This window comes from Lissotriton helveticus, chromosome 7, assembly GCF_964261635.1.
Source record: "Lissotriton helveticus chromosome 7, aLisHel1.1, whole genome shotgun sequence".
In the NCBI taxonomy this organism is placed as follows: Eukaryota; Metazoa; Chordata; class Amphibia; order Caudata; family Salamandridae; genus Lissotriton; species Lissotriton helveticus.
The window spans coordinates 816506929-816526910 of NC_136068.1; the positions used below are offsets into that span (position 1 = coordinate 816506929).

The 19982-nt window shown below is 47.5% G+C and overlaps 1 protein-coding gene across 4 annotated transcripts in view; it reads right to left on the reverse strand.

The window, feature by feature from the left end:
• JADE2 (jade family PHD finger 2) overlaps positions 1–19982 on the reverse strand; it is an 874388-nt gene that overhangs the window by 174339 nt on the left and 680067 nt on the right. For all 4 annotated transcript variants that reach the window (XM_078653277.1, XM_078653280.1, XM_078653278.1 and 1 more), the window contains one exon: positions 1295–1786. In XM_078653277.1, coding sequence (XP_078509403.1) covers positions 1295–1786 — 492 coding nt within the window. The remainder of the gene's footprint in view (positions 1–1294; positions 1787–19982) is intronic.

Sequence of the window (19982 nt, forward strand, 5' to 3'; positions counted from 1 at the left end):
CAACATTTTGTTTAACTTGATACAGACGAGTGTCTAACTTGCATGGATCCCACAGCATTTCATTACCCAGAATGCTCTGTAAACCTCAACCTTTGGCTAAAAAAAACACATGATTTTCTCAGATTTTTGTTAAGTAAAGTCCAGGAATCTGCGGAGATCAACAACATTCCTGCCACCCAGAGTTTCCAGACTTCTCCAGATAAAAAAGGTACACAATCTCTCTCCCACAGGGCAGAAAGACTGTTGGGGGCGTCAGGTTGTGGTCTCATGGCCAAGATTACAAAACCAGAAAAAACGTTTTGTTGCAAGTACCAGAAGGATTTTCAGCGCGTATGCAGAGGACAAGATGTTCATGTTCCCCGAAATGTGTAGGGCATTAAATCCTTGTTCTCCGCATTTAAGAGGTTAGACTATATCATCTTGCTGTGGGGAACTTTACTTTCTAGACTCTTGTTAGCCTGCAGCACAGGTGAACTATCCTTCCTTCCTTCAGAAACGTGTGTTAACTGAAAACGTTTGCGCGAAATCCATCAACCTGGCCTTTCTGTACTTCATGGCTGTCCTGGAAAAGGGAAAGTTATTTATATGTGTATTGTAACTTCCTCAAAACATTATCATACTGTCCTATTCAGATCCAACTGCTTTTTTAAAAATGAACTGTTGAGGCTCCAGTTCAATAAATCATTGTAAAATTGGGCACTGGCTCTGCTTGGAGTTTGAAATACATGCCAATTGTTCACAGCTGCAGAACTCATTATCCCGCAGATCCCCAGCCCATAACGTAAAGGGTAAAGAAGTAAAACTTTGAAAGTGCATACAAATAAATATCCCAACAAGCCTACTGCATATTTGTTAATCTGTAAATCATCAGAGACAGTTAAAAGTCAGTTTTTGTTGGTGTGTGAACCAACAGAGAGAAATGTTTTCGAAAGTTTAGAAAGCCTTTAGGGCAAAAGACCACCATTAAGTTTAACAGTTACATCTGTGAGCTAACAGGGCCCCAATGAACTCAAGACAAATGACACCCTCCAAATTAGTGTGAGTTATGCATGTGAAATTGTCTATTGGAATGACATACTTCAGAGGATTAAGGCATACCAATATGCAGAAATCAAATGAAAATAAAAGTTAATTCAATAAGCAAATTCAAACGCAGTTGATTAAGAATATGGCAGTCACCTAACTGCTATTAAAATTTGCGCAGAAGGTACATTTAATTTTGGGAGAATAAAAACGTGGCAAGCATAGATTTAACAATAACCTTGGTTGAAGTCATACAGAATGTTGGACTTACTCTTTCTAGATCTTGCCTAAGGTGTGTAAAGAGTTTCAGACGTCGGTAGAGTACATCCTGCTCTTGTTGAGCTAAGTTGTCCACCTCATCTGTCTTAGGTGACATAAGTGGTTTGTTAAAGTTAGCCTTCCTTTTAAGCTTCCAGTACTGGTAGATGAAATCAACTAGTAACTCCTTTAAGTCAAGGTTCTCAGCCACCTCCGAAGGTTTGACAAGTTCGTAGAATTCCTCCTCTAACTGCTGGAGCTTTTGTTTCCTCAATGTTACTTTTTCCAAGTCCACTTTAGTTTGTTGATCAGTTTCTAGCAAGGAGGCATGAGCAGCCGGTTTTGGGAGACGACAGTCCTCTGGTTTTGTTGTTCCACTACTGTGATCGATGCAGAAGGACTTGAACTTCACCTCATCATTCTCTGCTAAAATAGTTCGCATTTCAAGATTGTTGTCAAATGCACATGTTACATGAAATGCAGTGATACAGAAAGGCATGGAACACTAAGAGGGAAAAGAGACAAAGCATAATATGAGTAACTCTATATGGTGATGTAAACAATCACAGACCAAGCAATTAGCATGGAGAAGGTCAATTATCAGACTACTTTCCCTTGCATTGTTAGGAATAGACAACCTTATTGGGTAAACTACACACTAGGTATTTTAAGAGAAATCACCTGTGAAAAAGTCTCAACTTCTCTATCCTCCCCGACGGGAACAATTAAAATCAATGCAATAGTATTAGCCAGGTTGGTAAGTGAAAAGATGTCCTTCTCCCTGCCTACATACATGGTTGGTACTAGCCTGCACAGAAGCCAGGATCAGAACAACCTGCTGAAAAACTTGAAAAATGGAGACCTTGGTTTCTGTCCATGCACTACTAACTCCAAAGTCATGACATTTCATACACGAAAGACTGGAGTATGATATGAGCTGCATAAGGAAATGGCTAAGAATCACCACAAAAGTAAACATTTGCTATCCTTTTAACCTGCTCTGGCTCCATCACAAATGGTCAGGAACTTTAATTTCGCAATTTAAAAAGGCTGATTCAAGCCTCTGGGAAAGGAAAATGCCAACACCGTGACATTAATGCTTAAAGAAAGCATGAGTGGCCCTTGTTGTTGCTCTGGAAATACATGTGACGACCAAGTACATGTGACGACCAAGTGCATTTGAAAAGCCATCAATGCTAAATCGGAATGCTCATGAAGTCTCAGAGGATTTGAAGTCCCCTTAGCACTGCAATTTCAGCTTTTCAAGCCTTGTTGCCTGGGGTTCGCCAACTCTTGATAAATTATCTAAAACATTAAAGGAATGTGTTCTCTTAAAGTAGAATATTGTGGCTCTGGACACATTCAAACTCTGAACAGTTTCCAAAACCAATTAAGTACATCAGAAAAGAATTCAGTTACAACTTTAAGATTCAAAGAAGCTACTGAATGACCACTGTCATATGGAAGACAACGTAATGTCCATCAGAACAAGAAGCCTGAAGATAACCTCCTATTAATGCTGGCTGCAATCAATACACCCTCAGAGAAAACAATCATCATATTTCAGCAGCGAGAAGGTCCTTTCTCTAAGAATCTTCACCAATGAAGATATCACTTCCACCTTGCCCACGCGGGTGCATTTTGGATCATATAGCGTCTGAATGTTTTAAGCCTCTTTAAAATTAAGGGAACCACATGGAAGGTGCTCTACATGGCAAAATTCCCGTTCATAATCATAGTTTCCCAGTGGTCCTCAAAGGGTGAACTTCTTCAAAAAGAATTAATCCTTTGTACTAATCATAGGTCCTTGAGATCACTTAGAAATCTCTTCTTTCTAGCTAGAACAATTAATATCCTGCTCTACCCTAACAATTTACTAATCCTGACCAGAAATCCAAACTTTTAGTCAAATTAAATCATTTTGTATCGTTATCAAAATATAGGAAAAATCAATCCAAAACAAAGGTAATTCTATGTCAGGACTAGAGGCGAGGATTATGCCTTCTCTCTTCACTTTATTTAACAGCAGTCAATATTAACAGAACACAACTACGTTTCCCATGAACCCTTGGGAAAACTGTTGTACAAAGAAAATGTCTAATCAGGAAACAGTCCTGTGGACTCCAATTAGGGACATTCAAACCCAAACACTGTCCGTCTACGCTGGGCCTTTATCCTCTTTCTTCGCTGCTGCGCAGCCAAGGTAAGTGCCTTTCTTGAATCTGCTTGATTTACTGGTTTCTTAAACTGTTACTTTTTTTCTTTTTCAAAAAACTTTATTCGCGATTGTACATGTTCAGCATATTAGACATTCAACATAAGCATGACATACATCGCGGTTTTCGTGTTTCTCCCAACCTACAGATAATTCAAAGCTTTAAGCATTTACTTTCAGGGCTCAGCATCATTTTCAACAGCTATAATTAATTAATTAATTATGTGCTTATATAGCGCTGGAATCACTCCCGAAGGGGTACCTCCGCGCTTCGACCGCTGCGAAACCCTTCCTGGCTTCCCTGAGAGATGGTCCCTTAATGGGTATCTCCAGGGTGAGACCAGGCATCCCCGGCGGTCTGGTGGGGCCGTTAGTGAAGATGAGGCAAGCTAGTGCCCAGAGTTGCCGAGTGTGATCGCTGATCAGAGTGGGCACCGAGGCGAGAGAATTATCGAGTCCGCTGACCCTGGTCCAGAAACCTGCCGCGTCGGGAATCGAACCCTGGTCCCGGGCCGTCCTCTGCTCTCGGGTCTGCCGCCTCTAACCAGTGAGCCACACTACTCCACGATATAGATACTGTGTTCCTGAGATATTACTCCCCTCCTCCCTGTACCCTCCCCAACCATCCTCCCCCCACCCATCCAACTTTGGTGCTTCAGTCCTTCTGTCCCTTTGATCCGCGCTCCCCAGCGCTGTCCCGTCTCTACCAGGATTTGCAGTGATTCATTCTCCGCCCAACCCCCACACATCTCAGTGCCTTCCTCATGCTATCAGAAGTCCTCCGGGGCTCAGTACGCTTAAGTGGCCTGGGACTGGGGCTGATCAATATCTTCCATTGCTAGAAGCATAGTATCCCAGTCCAGTGCCACCGGGATTTTCCTCCTCCCCCCTTCTTCCTCCTTTCTAAGGGCAGCGCTCTCTGCTCTACCCCATTTCACTACTTCCGTTCGCCATTGCTCCACCCTAGGCGCTCCCGGGGATTTCCACTGCATTGCGATTTTCCGGACCGCTATGAGTAGGGCCAAGTCTATAAATTTCAGTTTTGGCTTCAACTTCTTAGGGCGAGGCCTGGCTCCTATCAGGCAATACAGTGCACTATCCTTCACTTGAATCTGGGTCACCTCTCGTAGCGTCTGGCACACCTCACTCCAATACCTCCGCAGTCTCGGGCACGACCAGAGCATATGGAGGAAGTCCGCCTCGTCCGTTCTACATCTCGGGCATTGATGGGAGGCATTGGGGAACATTTTATGTATCCTCTTCGGAGTAAGGTATGCCCTATGGAGGATCAAGGCCTGAATGTATTTAAATCTAGCATTTCTGGAGACTCTCCTTGGGTGTTCCAGAGCCACCTGCCAGGTTGTGTCCGTGAGTACCTCCCCAGTATCTCGGGACCAGAGCTCTCTTAGGGCGTCAAGGGAAATCGCAGCCTGGGCCCTGATCCCGGTATAAAGCCATCGAACCAGGTGTCCACCAGTCCCCATGTAGTGTATTAGGTGTACTAGTTCGTGTTGCTGTGGGCGGGTGCGTTGGGGCGCCCATGTCGTCCTAATGTAGTGAGAGATCGTGGCGTGTAGTAGGTAGTGTCTGTCCGATGCCCCGGTCACCTGCACGAAAGTACGGTGATCTAGTAGTAGGCCGTCCCCAAAGAAGCTGCCCACCCCTTCAATTCCACTCGCCGTCCAGTCCCTAAGGGCGTGTCTAGTGAGTCTTCCCTGTGGTGTCGGGATGCCAAGCAGTGGTATGTTGTCCGCGTATGGCAGTGCGGCGGACGTATAGGCCAGAGCCTTCTTCCAGCATAGGAGGGCCACGCGGAGCAGTGGATGACACTCCCGCGGAATTCTACTTTTGGGTAGCAGTAAAGTGTGTAATTCCCCTCGGTCTAGACGGCCCGCCGTCCATCCTATCTCCTGGAGGTTCCTCCCCGCCAGCCAGTAAGATACCATTGAAGTTGGCTTGCATAGAAGTAGCCTTGGAAATCAGGAGCCCCCAGTCCTCCCTGTGAGGTACTGAGTTGTAGTTTCCGCAGGCCAACCCGCCGTCTACCCGGCCCCCATATCAGGGTAATCAGTAGGGTTTTCAGGGACTCGAAGGTACGGCGCGGTACGCACATGGGCAGATTCACAAAGTAGTATAGCAGGCGTGGTAGCATGACCATCTTTGCTATTGCGACGCGGCCTATGACCGACAAGGGGAGCGAGGTCCAGAAACCGATACTACCTCGGAGGCCAGTTATGGCCCTAGAAATATTGCCCTCTAGTTGGTCCTCCGGCTTCCGGTATACGTGTATTCCCAGGTATTTAAAGCTTATTTGGGCCACCTGGATTGTATAATCGCCAAATGGCAGAGAGAGCGGGTGGGGTCCCTCATGGAAGTAAAATCCCGTCGATTGGTCCGGGTTGATAGCCAGCCCCGAGGCCGTCTCGAATCGGCGGAAGGTGTCGTATAGAGTTGTGTGGTCGGCTTCCAGATCCCGGAGATACAGCAGCATATCGTCTGCGTATATTGAGAGAAGATGGTCCGAACCCGCCACCAGTATCCCTCTCTCCTCCGTATGTTGGCGTAGGGCAATTGCTAATGGTTCCAATGCCAGCACGAATAACAGTGGGGACAGGGGGCCACCCAGCCTGGTGCCCCGGTGAACTGGGTATTCGTCCGACACATGGCGTCCCGTGCTCGCCCTAGCAGTGGGACCGGTATATAGCAGCGTAATCCATCGTATCAGTGGGTCCGGGAACCCGAATCGGCGCAGGGCCTCAAACATAAAGGGCTAAGAGAGCGAGTCGAATGCCTGCTTTAGATCCAACGCGACACAACCCGCTCGCGCCAGCATAGCCGGCGTCGCCGTCATGACAGCGTGCAGGCGTCTCGTGTTGAGAGAAGTGCTACGTCCTGGGAGAAACCCGCATTGGTCGCAGTGTATAAGTGTGTTCAGGTGGGGCTGAATTCGGAGGGCAATGGCTTTACTAAGGATTTTGTATTCCGTAGCCAACATGGACAACGGTCTGTAGTTCGCGAGCTCCAGAGCGTCCCTATCCGGCTTAGGGATAGATATCACCATAGCCTGCATGGTCGAGTGTGGCAAGTGACCTTTCTCGAAGGCCTCCTTATAAATTCGTTCCAGGACCTGCACTAGAATGTCGGCATAAGTGGAGTAGAACTCCACCGGGAGTCCATCCATGCCCGGGGTTTTGTTTCTATTCAGGTGTTTGATCGCGGCGCGTATTTCGTGTTGGGTGATAGGGCCAGTTATAGATTCACGTACCTCTGCCGTCAGTTGGGGAAAGGGGAGGTCCCGTATGAAATCAGTTAGAAGGGCAGGGTCTTCCGGTACGGGTCGGGCATACAGGGCCTGTAAATGATCGTAAAACGCCCGGTTAATGCCACATTGTGTGTCCACTAAGTTGCCCCCTGGGTCACGTATCCGGGTAATAACTGGGGGGTCCGGCTTATCTCGTATGATGCGGGCAAGCAGCGCCCCAGAGCGGTCTGCCTCTGTATGTTGCCGTTGCAAGTATGTCTTGTAGTCTATATTACGCAGCGTTTCTAATGTCTCAGCGTGTAATATATGTTGTGTCTGCAAAGCTAGCTTCTTCCCCGGGTCGCTTAAACTGTTACTTATGGTATTTTTTGTATGTGAGTATGCACGTTTGTTATCGCGGCTCTGGCACGTTACTTCATGGTTTCTTTATCCCCTTGTAATTGTTTTAATTTTGTTGAAGCAGCTTTGCCACGCGTTCCTTACTTCTGTGAAGTGCTTGCGCAATTAGTTTTAAGACCACAGAAACGTTTTCTGCTCCTACATGGCTTTCACCTGGTGTGGCTCGACGCAGACCTCTCGCCGCCAAGGGGCATTGGAGGCAGCGGGATCTGGCGCACATGTTTTAATTACTGAGGGGATTGTGCGGCGTGCCGTAGTCCTTCGAGCATTCCGGCCTGAGGGAGGAGACGCCTCTGTGGTTGTAACTGATCGTGCAGCCTCAAGCTATTTATGCAGATCGTACTTTTCTACGGCCTGCTGCTTAGAGCACAATTATTTACCGACAGCAGAGTCTGTATTAATGTGACAAAAAAAACGCCTGGTTGTGGGTCTGTATAAACCAGGCTTCTGACGCCTATTGGGGACGATACCCAGGCCGGACTTTCTACTAGAGCGCTAATTACACCAGGCTTTTTCTGTGCCCCAGGGCTTAGACCCGTGAATCAGCAAGATCCTCGCACCACAATTCAGGCTGTCACCCAGCCCCCATAAGGTAACGCCTTCTAAAAAGGCTTCCCGGTCTGACACCCAGTCCCCTTTTATCAAACCTCATCCCGTCCAAGGGTTTAATGGAGATGGACTATGAGGAGTACTCCTAGGGAGGGTAAAACACCCTAGCAGATCTCACTTAGAACGACTAGTTCTATGACGCAGTAGAAGCTTCAATATAAAGAGTGGTGGGGGAAGCTATGTTTCTACTGGAGGAGAGATTAACCCGCAAAATTGACCTTTGGCAAGACTGTCTGCCCTTCCTACAGCCCCCTCCCCCCAGGGATTCCCCCAACATCAGACCGCTCTCCCTACCCCCCCACCCTCACCTCACCCCACCCCAACCAAACGCACCCTTGATACAGGGGTGAATTTGAGCACCTATGATAGGCTCAAGCAGGCTTTTCTAGGAACACAACCAACCTTGCCACCTGCAGGTGACGGTTTGCCAACCCAAGATGACGCTATTCCCACCAATGACATGAGGGACGCTGACACAAAACCCGGTCCTTCCAGACAGTGGATTCCTTCCCGACCCTCTCAAGATGTCTCTGACATGTTTGTTCCCAATAAGATCATCCACCCTCGCTCATCAGATTGGGCCCCGGCCAACAAAGTAGCCAGCTATGTGGCAATGCATATTCGGATGCCTTTAGAGAAAGAGGCGCGTAACTGCCTTCAAGCTGAGTGTCCCCGGTCGTCCCTGGAGGGTAAGGTGGCCCTTATCCCAGAAACTGATATACGTATGGCCACTTTCCTACAGAAATGTATGAAGGACACGAAAAAATGAATTGAGAGGTCCTGGCGAACGTGCCAGTACAAGCTTCTGGACATTTTGGGGCCCCTCATAAAAATGTTTGACATGGCTGAGGAGACCAAGCTATCAGGTTACCTGATCTTCCTAGAGACCCTTTCGGGGTGGGCACAAAGGGCCATTGTATTTTTGGGCAACGCCAACTGGGGACCTCGCTAATTCACAGGCAGGGGCAGTAGCACAAGGAGGGCTCTTTGGAGAGCCACTTGTGAAGGAGCTAGGTACATTTGTTAATAACTTTACCTCCCTTGATAAGGCGCAATCATCTATTAAAAAGGTATTCCACTGGGTTTTCCGCGGGGCCGGTCGAAGTAAGGGCCTCTCTTACAACCAACACCCCCCCTTACCCCCGCAGAAGGGTCAGTGCTCCAGGGAGGGTCAATACCAGGACCAGTCCCGGTTTGGGAACTTCTATCCCACAAGAGGCCGGCGTGGCAAGGGCAGAGGAAACAGAGGAGCACCATCCTCCACCAGTCCCGGTGCGTGTACGCCCTTCTTTCCGCTTAAAGGTAGGGGGAGGCTGGGGAATTTTTTCCAGGCCTGGACTTTCATCACAGGAGACTCATGGGTGCTGCAGATGGTTCAGGGTTTTTATATAGACTATGTTGACAAACACTCTCATTGGTGTAGACCCCGTCCCATCCAGTTTTCTCAACAGGAGGCCTCCTAGGTAGATGCCGAGGTCACATCCCTCCTGGTCAAGGTGCTATTGCTCCCTCCACCCCGGGGGTTCATCAGCAACATCTTTTTGGTAGATAAGACGGATGGGGGCAAGCAACCTGTAATCAAACTCAGCGAATTCAATAAGTGGCTGGTTTACTGCCACTACAAAATGGAAGGAATTCATTTCCTCAGAGATGTACTGCATCCTTCAGACTGGATGGTACGGTTGGACTTAAAAGACACCTACCTAGTTATTCCGGTCTTTCCTCCCCATCAGCGGTTTCTCCTGTTCACCTGGTGGCATCAGACATACGAGTTAGCCGCTCTTCCTTTCGGCTTATCCTCGGATCCTTGGTGCTTCACCAAAGTCCTCAGGCCAGCGGTGGAGTTCCTGAGAGCTCGGGTATACGAATGATTGTTTACTTGGACAAACTGCTCCTAATGGATTTGTGCCCTAACCAACTTCTGCGCCACCTCCGAGTGGTGGTGGATCTACTTCAAAGCTTGGGGTTTGTAGAGAACGAGACAAAGTTGATTCTCACGCCTTCCCAGTCTCTTACGTTTCTAGGCTTTGTAATAGCCTCCACTCTCAGTCTACCAACCAGAAAGGTCTCAAAGATTTGGCAAGAATGGAGACGGTCCCTCTCCAAACATCAGGTGTCACTCACACAATTGGCCCCAACAGTGGGTCTCCTCTCCGCCTCGATCCAGGCCTTTTTCCCGGGGCCCCTCCACTATCAAGCGCTGCTACGCCTCAAAGCAGTGTGCTTGCGCAGAGGCTGTCCTTACTCCCACAAGGTTGTTCTGTCCGAAGAGGCCCAGGAAGAGATTAGGTGGTGGCCGGAGCACATGGAAGCCTGGAACTGCTGGGCAATCTTCGGGTCTGCACCAGGCTTGGTGATAGAATCCGACGCCAGCAGAGTAGGCTGGGGAGCCAGATATGGCGAGTTTTCTACAGGACGGTTGTGGTCTCTAGAAGAACGAAGGTTACATATCAACTGCTTAGAACTCCTAGCAGGCTCTTTCGCCATCCGTTGTTGGACCAGAGACTCCATCCAGCCCTCTGTTCTCCTACAGATGGACAACATATCTGCAGTCCGTTATATCAACCATTTAGGGGACACAAGATCCAAAGCCCTCTTGGACTTAGTTGCCAGTTTTTTGCAATATGGCCTGGACCGCCAAGTGTCGGTCATGACGGAGTACTTACCCGGTCGGTAGAACCAAGTGGCGGATTGCCAATCCCTCATCTTCCGGAACTCCAGTCTCTGAAAGCTGGACCCAGAAGTCTTTCTGTAGTTGAACGACCGTTGGTGTCCTTTTTTGGTGGACCTGAATGCCTCGAGACTGGATCGTCAACTCCCACAGTTTTTCAGCTGTAGACCGGACCCGTTGGCAGTGGCCACGGATGCCTTCTTCCAGGACTGGAGTCAAGAGGTGTATGCTTTTCCCCCTTCACAATGATCACAAGGGTGACGGCTCAGATTAGGAGCTTTCCCTCATGTTTGAAGAAACACTTTTTTGTTTGAGTTTGAATGCATGTGGTGTGTGAGAGTTTTGAGTTGACTGATGGAGTGATTGAATATGTGTGAGTTTTGAGTTGACTGATGGAGTGATTGAATAGTGTGTCATGCTTACATATTGTTTAATGTGTACCGGGGCTGGTGCGTCTTTCTCTTTTTATGTATAAAACTTAAATTATTTGAAAGTTTACATGTAAATATATGACTTAAATTAATTTCTCTTATGATTATTAAAATATGACAATGAGTTTGAATTACTATGAAAAATAAATAAAGTAAATAGCTGTTCTGTGGGTGTATGTCCTTTGGTTGGTCTTATTGTTAGAACTTTTTTTGTCCGTTCTAATTATTGGGGACACCCCTTTCATGTTGCTCTATATTCATTTCTCCCTGGTGGGTTGCTCCCCATGCCTTTATCCAATTTAGGTCTTCAGGGTCCCTCTTCTGTTTTTTTTAAATCGGTCACGACGGAGTACTTACCCGGTCGGTAGAACCAAGTGGCGGATTGCCAATGCCGCATCTTCCGGAACTCCAGTCTCTGAAAGCTGGACCCAGAGGTCTTTCTGCAGTTCAACGACCGTTGGAGTCCTTTTTTGGTGGACCTGATTGCCTCGAGACTGGATCGTCAACTCCTACAGTTTTTCAGCTGTAGACCGGACCCGTTGGCAGTGGCCACGGATGCCTTTTTCCAGGACTGAAGTCAAGAGGTGTATGCTTTTCCCCCCTTCACAATGATCACAAGGGTGACGGCTCAGATCAGGAGGCAGCGAGCGGAGGTTGTAATAGTCACCCCCCTTTTGGCGATCTCAAGTTTGGTTTCCGGTACTTCTGAAACTTTCCTGGGATTCTCCAATCCTACTCCCCCGGTTTCCAATTCTCCTACTGACCCCTGATCAAGTCCCCATCCACGGCTTCAGGGGAACTCGTTGTGACTCATGGCATGGAGGATTACAGGAGGTTTATGGGAGCTCCCAGGCCTTTCGGAAAATTCTGAAGCGTTTATGTCCAAGGATTGGGCAGACAGCATGGTCAAACGATACAGGTCCGCTTGGGGCAGATGGTCCCGTTGGTGGGTGCGACGGAGTCACAATCCCTTGGACGCAGGTGTAGTTCACATCCTGAATTTTCTGGCACATCTAGCCTCTAGTTGTCTGGCTTACAAGTCAATAAATACCTTTCGGTCAGCCATTTTAGCGGGTCATGTGCCGCTTAACACAGCGGTTGGGTAACATACACTGTCTCTGCCCCCGGAGCCTCATTAATCAGCCCGTTGGGATGTGAATCAGGTTCTCAACTTGTTCTCATCTTGGCAGCCTAACCGTTTTCTGTCAAAGAATGAGCGGTCAGCTAAGCTAGCCATGCTGCTCTGCCTCATTTCCTGCTGCCGCGTCTCTGACGTCAGAGCTCTGGATATCACGGGCAGGATATTCACCCCTAATGGAGTGACTTTTACTCTACATAGAAGGACAAAGTGTCACACAAGAGTAATCACATACCCGGAGTTCCCGGACTCCTCTAAGCTGTGTGTGGTCCATTGCTTGAAAGGAAATGAGGAAATGATGGAGGAGTTCCGACCTCCAGGAAAGCGAAAACTCCTTATCGCGTTAAGCAAGCCTTTTAAGGCAGTTTCTTCCCCCACCATAGCCAGGTGGGTTATGCAGGAGGCAGGCATTAGCCTTAAGGACTTTGGAGCCCAATCAGCACGAGGGGCAATGGCCTCTAAGGCATATGGCTTGGGTACTTGTTTGGAGGATATCCTCAACGCAGCTGACTGGTCCTCGGACTCCACCTTTAAGATCTTCTACGTCAAGCCAGAGCTAGATATGGCTCACCTTGTGGTGAGCAAGCTTTAAACTAGCATAATCCTCGCCTCCAGTCCAGTCCTAGAATGAAAGATTTCCTAGCTAACGTAACAGAAAGTTTCAATACTATTAAGGACTCGGAGGCGAGGATTATCCCACCCTAGAGATTTTACATGTAGATTACCAGCCCCATATTAGAGTAAGTAATACAGTTTGACTTCTGAATTGTTTGGGGCAATGGTTTGATGCGATTTCATGAAAATCTGTCTCACTGCTTTTCGTCCACAGGCTTTGATGAATGCTTGTTCGGTGAGTGACGATGTCCCTTTGTCCTTGCAGGATCTGATGCAAATAAACAAGACTCATGAAAGTGATCCAACGTATAACTTCGCGCAATGAAAGAGGATATAGGGCCAGTGAAGACGGCCTATGTTGGGGCTGGAATGTCCCTGATTGGAGGTTACAGGACTATTTCCTGATTGGACATTTTCTTTGTACTACAGTTTTCCCAAGGGTTCATGGGAAACGTAGTTGTGTTTTGTTAATATTGGCTGCTGTTAAATAAAGTGAAGAGAGAAGGCATTATGCTCACCGCCGAGTCCTTAATAGAAATGAAACTTTCCATTACGTTAGCTAGAACATTTTTCATTACTTGGCATAACCCTCAAGAGGTTTGGTCTTACCATCTTAAAAACAGGTAAACAAACTTCATTGGCATATCAATATATCAATTACAATTTCAGTTCTTAGTAAAAGAGCACCATTTTGCAAATAGGACTGTTTGATATTTATGTCTGCATATTTATCTCCTTATAAACAATCAATATATGGGTAAATTCAGGAACGAGCTCCAACAGCTAACTGAACAATAACAATTTTGGCAATGGCACAGGTTGAGTGGTGAAATGATACATTGTCTGATGCAAAACCAAGATCTTAGATGGATGTATGTCATTATGACGCGGTGTTTACACCGCGCTACCATTACAACGCAGTTATAACAACGCAAGTCGTTACAACGACTTGCGTTGGAGGGCGCTGGATTGTGGATTATTTTAATTTTCTATTCCAACTCCAGCCCACGTAACAGTAGGGAGGGTGTTGGAATAGAAAATTAAACTATTCCTAGAGCAAGAGCGCCATCCAGCGCAAGTCGTAGTAATGACTTGCGTTGTGATGGCTCCGTCGTAAAGGCCCCGCGGTGTAAACACCGCGTTGTAAAGGATGTTTTCCATCTTAGATACTACAACCCTCCCAGATAGTGGCAACAACTTATAAACATGCTGCAATACCCCTCAGTGTCACTACTACTGCGATTACATTCCAGTCTATGATATCTGAATCTTCACGATATACTCTTAACCCCAAGTAGCAGAATGTAACCAACTCTCATCCTATTACTTTGCAGGATGGAAGGAGCACTTGTTAAATGTAGGGTGAAATATGAATAAGTGTGATTTTGTTCAACGCAACTTCAGCTGGGAGAGCTTGCCAAATTCCCTCACAGCTGTTATTACTGCCTCAGACTGCAGATCATCTAAGAACAGCAGTGTGCGATCTGCAAATGACAGTATCATCCTTGTCTCATTTCCCACCTTTATACCTGTGCACACCCTTGAGGTACAACATGCTAGCAAATTATTCCAACATCAATGCAAAAATATGGGGTAACACATTCATAAATTTGTTATGTCCCAATCTTGTGGTGTTGGGAGATTACATATTCATGGAAAGCTCTAGCGCTGGGATCTGTCTGCAGTAAGGTTACCCAATGCAGAAAGATGGGACATGGACCTGCATTTTTAAGCACCTGAAGCAGGAACTTTCAATACAAGTGTCAAATGTTTTCTCTATATGAAGCACTATGACCGCCGCAACAGGTGAGCACCTAGATGAGCTTGCTTATGTTGATCGATGTATTAGGTCCTGATTAGTGTGTAAAAAGTAAGGTAGTTGCTGAAGTAAATGGTTTGATAATCTTTTTGCTAATGAACTAAGGAATTTTTTTGATGTTTACAATTAATAGTGGCTGGGATATTGTCTTATTTATTGGGTCTTTTCTGGGGTCGAGGAAGAACACTATTTCTCCTAAGTTTTATGTGCAACATCACTTGCCGAAAGGCAGTTAAGTACATCCTAAAGAGATTTGGGGTTAAGAAATCTAAACAGGCTGCATACAATTATACAGGTAGGCCTTCGGGCCAGGTGCTTTCCCTCTGGCCATCTCTTTTACTGCTTTCCTGAACTGGGCTGCAGTTAGTGACTTGGTGAGCCAGCAATTTAATCTAGCCTGACCTCTGAAGGATTACATCTCTTAACCGCTCACCTTCTGCTGCGCTAGGTAGAGTTCTATAGAATAGTCAGCAAATATCTGATTAATTTCGCTTTGAGTATGGACTAGGCCACCATGCGGTAACAGAACAATGGCAATGGTGGTTCTCTGCTATGGCCTAGCAAGAAAAAGCTAGCATCAGGCTATATATCTCTGTGTGATAATTTCTAAAGATCCAAATGATATGTTTAAATCAACCTACTAAGCTAAATGAAGAAAAGTCAATAAGATACTTGCCATGCAGCAAAATCTACCACTGACAATGACAATCCATCTAAATTATATTAAGATGGTGATCCTTCCAAAAGTTTTATTCTAGTTTGAGGGTTTATCATTATATCTTCCTAATGGTTTCTCTAGGAAACTAAAGTCAATAATTAACTCTTACGTGGTCTAATGAGAAACCCTGCATATTGCAGAAAAACCTGTCTTGTAGGCTGGAGATGGTTGGTATGTCCTGACCGGATACTAAGTGGTATAATTGGCGAGCGCGTCCCGTCAGCAGACCTCTATGTGGAAGACCTGATTACAAAGCACCTAAAACGTAAGACTCTGTCCAGCTATTTTTCTATTGAAAAAGCCCATAGGGTACCGGGGGGCAGACCAAAACCAAAAGCACCTCCTAGGCCCCTTATTGCTAGGGTGTTCAACTACCGGGACAGGGATGCTATCCTGCAGACTGCGAGCTCCCTGAAGATAGAGAACTATGAAGTGGCCTTCTTCCCGGATTTCACAGCCAAGGTTCAGGCCCAACGTCGCAGTTTTCAGGTGGTGAAGAGGGAACTAGGAGATCGGGAAAAGTATGCTATGCTCTTTCCGGCGAGGCTTAGTGTGAAGTCGGACGGCAAGTCGTGGTTTTTTGACTCCCCAGAAGCAGTGTGGGAATGGATGGAAGGCTGGAGCATGGTGGGGAGCCAGAGACGAGACAGAGCGGACAGACTTGGTCAGCACAGAGGTCCCCGGAAGGAGACGGTGAACGATGGATCGGTAGAAGAAGAGTGCCAGCTAGAGGAGAAGGACTGACCAGCCGGAGCTGCTTAAAGGGAGAGTTCATGCCCGAATGGAAGCGCAAGTAGGGGGTATGGGGGAGGGGTGGAACTACCCATTAGGGCGGGACTTCTTGACAAGGGGACACATTGTAATAAAATAGACTAATGGGTTTATAGCTGTGACCTGAATGGGAGTGGTACAATATTCACAAGTGGATGGCTGAACTAAGAGTTACGTTTGTGTACAAGCGGGGAGGGGGCTAGATCACCCTGTGCATTTTTTGCATTTCAGGGGGGTGCGAGGCACTCAGCCATGTTTGAGAGTAGGTAGTTTTAAACCCACGGGCAGGGAAGGGGGAGGGTTGGGATTGGGGGGAGGGGGGTGTTTGATGGTTCAATGTTTAACTGTGCAGCTGGGACGTACGATACTAGACAGGATGTTTACATTTCACTCGCCGACCTCACTGATCCGTTTAATTGATGCTCCTTTTGTGACCTGGAATGGGGAGGGGGATAAAGATAGGACACTTTCTGTAATGACGTGGAATGTCAATGGGATGGGACACAAGATTAAGAGAGGGATAGTGCAACAGTATTTAAAAAGGCACTCTCCTGATGTGGTACTGCTACAGGAGACACACCTGGCGGGGCAGAAGACAAAGGCCCTCACGAGATGGGGGTATAAACTCTTGGTCCATGCTGATTACACCTTTGGGTCAAGGGGGACGGCAATTCTGGTAAAGAGGTCCGTGCCCCTCATTGTACATAAGGTATGGGTGGATGTGGCAGGGAGGTTCGCAGGAGTGGAGGCCCAATGGGATGGTAGGGACCTCAACATAATTTCAGTCTACCTGCCGCCTGCTCTGGGTAAACTAGCTTTGGAGGACCTGGGTGGAAAGCTGACGGGACTACAGGAAGGCACATTGATTATTGGAGGCGATTATAATATGACGTTAGTTGACACAGTTGACCGCCACCCACCGAGGTCAAAGGCGAAATCTAATATCCTAATGGCCGACTTTACGGAGGCATTGGGATTGGTGGATGCGGGTCGGGCACTCCAGCCCACAGATAAGCTCTTCACCTTTTTCTCTAACATGGACCAAAGCTTGTCACGTATTGATTACTTCCTCACACATTTGTCAGCGGTAGGGAATTTTATCAATTACAAGGTTCTACCGAGGGGCATATCTGACCACTCCCCAGTCTGGGTGGAGTACACACACTGGGAGAGACAGGCACGCACCACCATCATTCTTAACCCGTGGCTCTTGCGCGTCCCAGACATTAGAGAGGAACTTCGTACACAAACGGAGAATTACTTTGCCGAAAATGTGGGTTCGGTCACATCCGCTCAGACAATATGGGAAGCATACAAGGTAGTCCTAAAAAGGCAGGCCTTATCTTTGAAGATGGGATACATCGCTAAGAAACGTGAGCTCCTGGTGCAGGCGGAGGCGGCCCTGCTTGACCTAGAGCAGGAACATGCACGGAATCCCTCGCCAGATATCGCCCATAGGCCTCAGTTGAAACAGGATGAGTATCTGATTAAGACCGGAGAACATATGATAGCTATGTACTGCCACACTCAGCATAGAATATGTGAGATGGGAGACAGGGCGGGCAGGACACTGGCTTGGTTAGAGCGGCGAGAACAGGGATCCAGATGGGTACATGCATTGACAACGTCGGGAGGGGGCTCCGTGACACATCCTCGGGAAATAGCGGAGGAATTCGCTGCCCACCTAGAACAGGTATATTCCGCCTCTACGCTTTACACGGCTGAGGACTCGTGCCAGCTCCTCCGAGATAGTGACGTTCCGACCCTCTCAGATGCGTATGGAGAGGCCCTAAATGGGGATCTCTCGGATAAGGAAATTGGTAAAGCTAAAGGGCAGATCAAATCGAGGAAGGCGATGGGACCCAATGGCATCCCGGTTGAATTACTAAAAGCTACTGCCTCTCGAACGATAACGCATCTGAAGGGCATGTATGAGGAGAGTTTGGAGGTCGGACGGTTACCAGTAGATCAGAGGTCAGCTACAATAATGGTGTTCACAAACCAGGCAAACCGGCAGACCTCAGTGGCTCCTATAGGCCAATTTCACTGATTAACGTTGAGGCGAAGGTCTTAGCGAAAGTCCTCGCCAACCGGCTGGGGGAGGTTATCACAACATTAGTCCACTCAGATCAGTCTGGGTTTATGCCTGGAAGAAATACAGCCTTCAATCTAAGGCGCCTACATAATGGGATGGCCCGTAGATGGCACATTGAGGAGGATGCCGCGTTGTTGTCTCTTGATACCTCAATGGCCGTTGACTCCATAGAATGGCCGTACATGTTTGAAGTTTTAGAAAGGGTGGGTCTAGGTCCCAAGTTTATAGCATGGGTTCGGTTGTTATACACAGATGTTTTAGGTCATGTGCGGGTCAATGGTTACACATCTATGACATTTAGATTGCAACATGGTACCAGACAGGGATGCCCATTGTCCCCGTTGATATTCGCCCTTTTATTGGAGCCCCTTGCGGCATGGGTACGCCGAGATGTTATGGTACGAGGGATGAGGTGGGTGGAGGACGTAGAAGACCGCATATCTCTTTATGCAGATGATATCCTGCTATACCTGGCTTCCCCATACAAGTCCATATCGGTGGTTCTGGACATCTTTACAAATTTCGGCAAATATTCTGGGTATGCAATCAACTGGCATAAGTCCGTACTGTTGACGTTGAGGGGACAGGTTCCTAGGCTTCCGGTTGGCTCCTCCATAGTGTTGGCGGAGGAAGTGTTTTGGTACTTGGGGGTTTAGGTCACGTCAGATCCCAATCTGTTTTACAGCACCAATTTGGCCCCCCGCTGGCTAGGCTGCGAGCGGGCTTGAAACATTGGCGGTCCGTCCCGCTCTCGTTGATTGGCCGGGCTGCGCTCTTTAAGATGTTGGCAATTCCTCGCTTCCTATATTTCCTTCAAAACTGCCCATACAGGGTTCCGGATTCATATTTTAAAGCGGTGGAGGGGGAGGTCCGTACGTTGTTGTGGGATGGGAAGGCCCCAAGGGTGGCATTGAAGAAGCTGACGAAGAGTTGGTATGATGGAGGCATTGCGCTCCCCGACCTGCAACTTTACTATTGGGCAGCACAGTTGGTGACCATTAATCGATGGATATACCGTCCTCCGGAGGATCCCGCGTACATTCTTGACCGATACTAAACTGACCGATCTGGCTATCTGGGGGCTTTATATGTTCATGATAAGAAAAACAAGGGGCGATTTTTTGGGCCCACCCTACACATGTAAGAGGTCTGGCGTATTGTGAATGCTCGCTTGGGTTGGGCTGGCATCCTTACAAAGGTTGCTCCACTCTGGTATACGCAGAAATTGGGTATGTTAAGCTACCAGCCTAGGTTTGATAAATGGGACCTTATAGGTATACCGGCAGTAAAAGATTTGGTCAAGAAGGGGTAAAAAACTCACATTTGAGGAACTCCAGAAACAATATGACATGGCTCTGGGAGAGACGTATAGATATCTGCAAATTCGCCATGCCCTAAAGGCGGCCTTTTTGTCTTTTACGGACATACCAGACTCGTCACCGCTTGAGGACAGACTGTTGGACGGGCCCTTGAATTCGAAAGCCATTTCTCTCACATACAAGAAATTATGTAATAATCTCCCGGATGCTTTTCCAGGACTCAGGGAGAAGTGGCGAGACGATTTGGGAATGATTAAAGATGAGGAATGGCAGGAGGCCCTGATGTCCTCTCGGGAGGCAGCCATCACATTAAAATTTAGGTTGATCCAACTCAGGATACTGCACCGCTCATATATGACACGGCAGACTCTGATGAGAATAGGTTCTAGATCTGACGATCTCTGTCTGAGGGGATGTGGCCAACAGGACAAGTTTTACCACACTCTGTGGAGCTGCCCAAGGTTGAGAGTCCTGTGGGAGGGGGCCTCGGAGCACATGCACAAGGCCTTACATAAGGAGATTGTCCTGACGCCACGATTGGGTTTGTTAAATATCTGGGAGGCGACTGACCTGACGGAAGTGGAAAAACAGTTTACGACGCTAGGATACACGCTGGTTAAACGGGAGATAGCGAGAGGG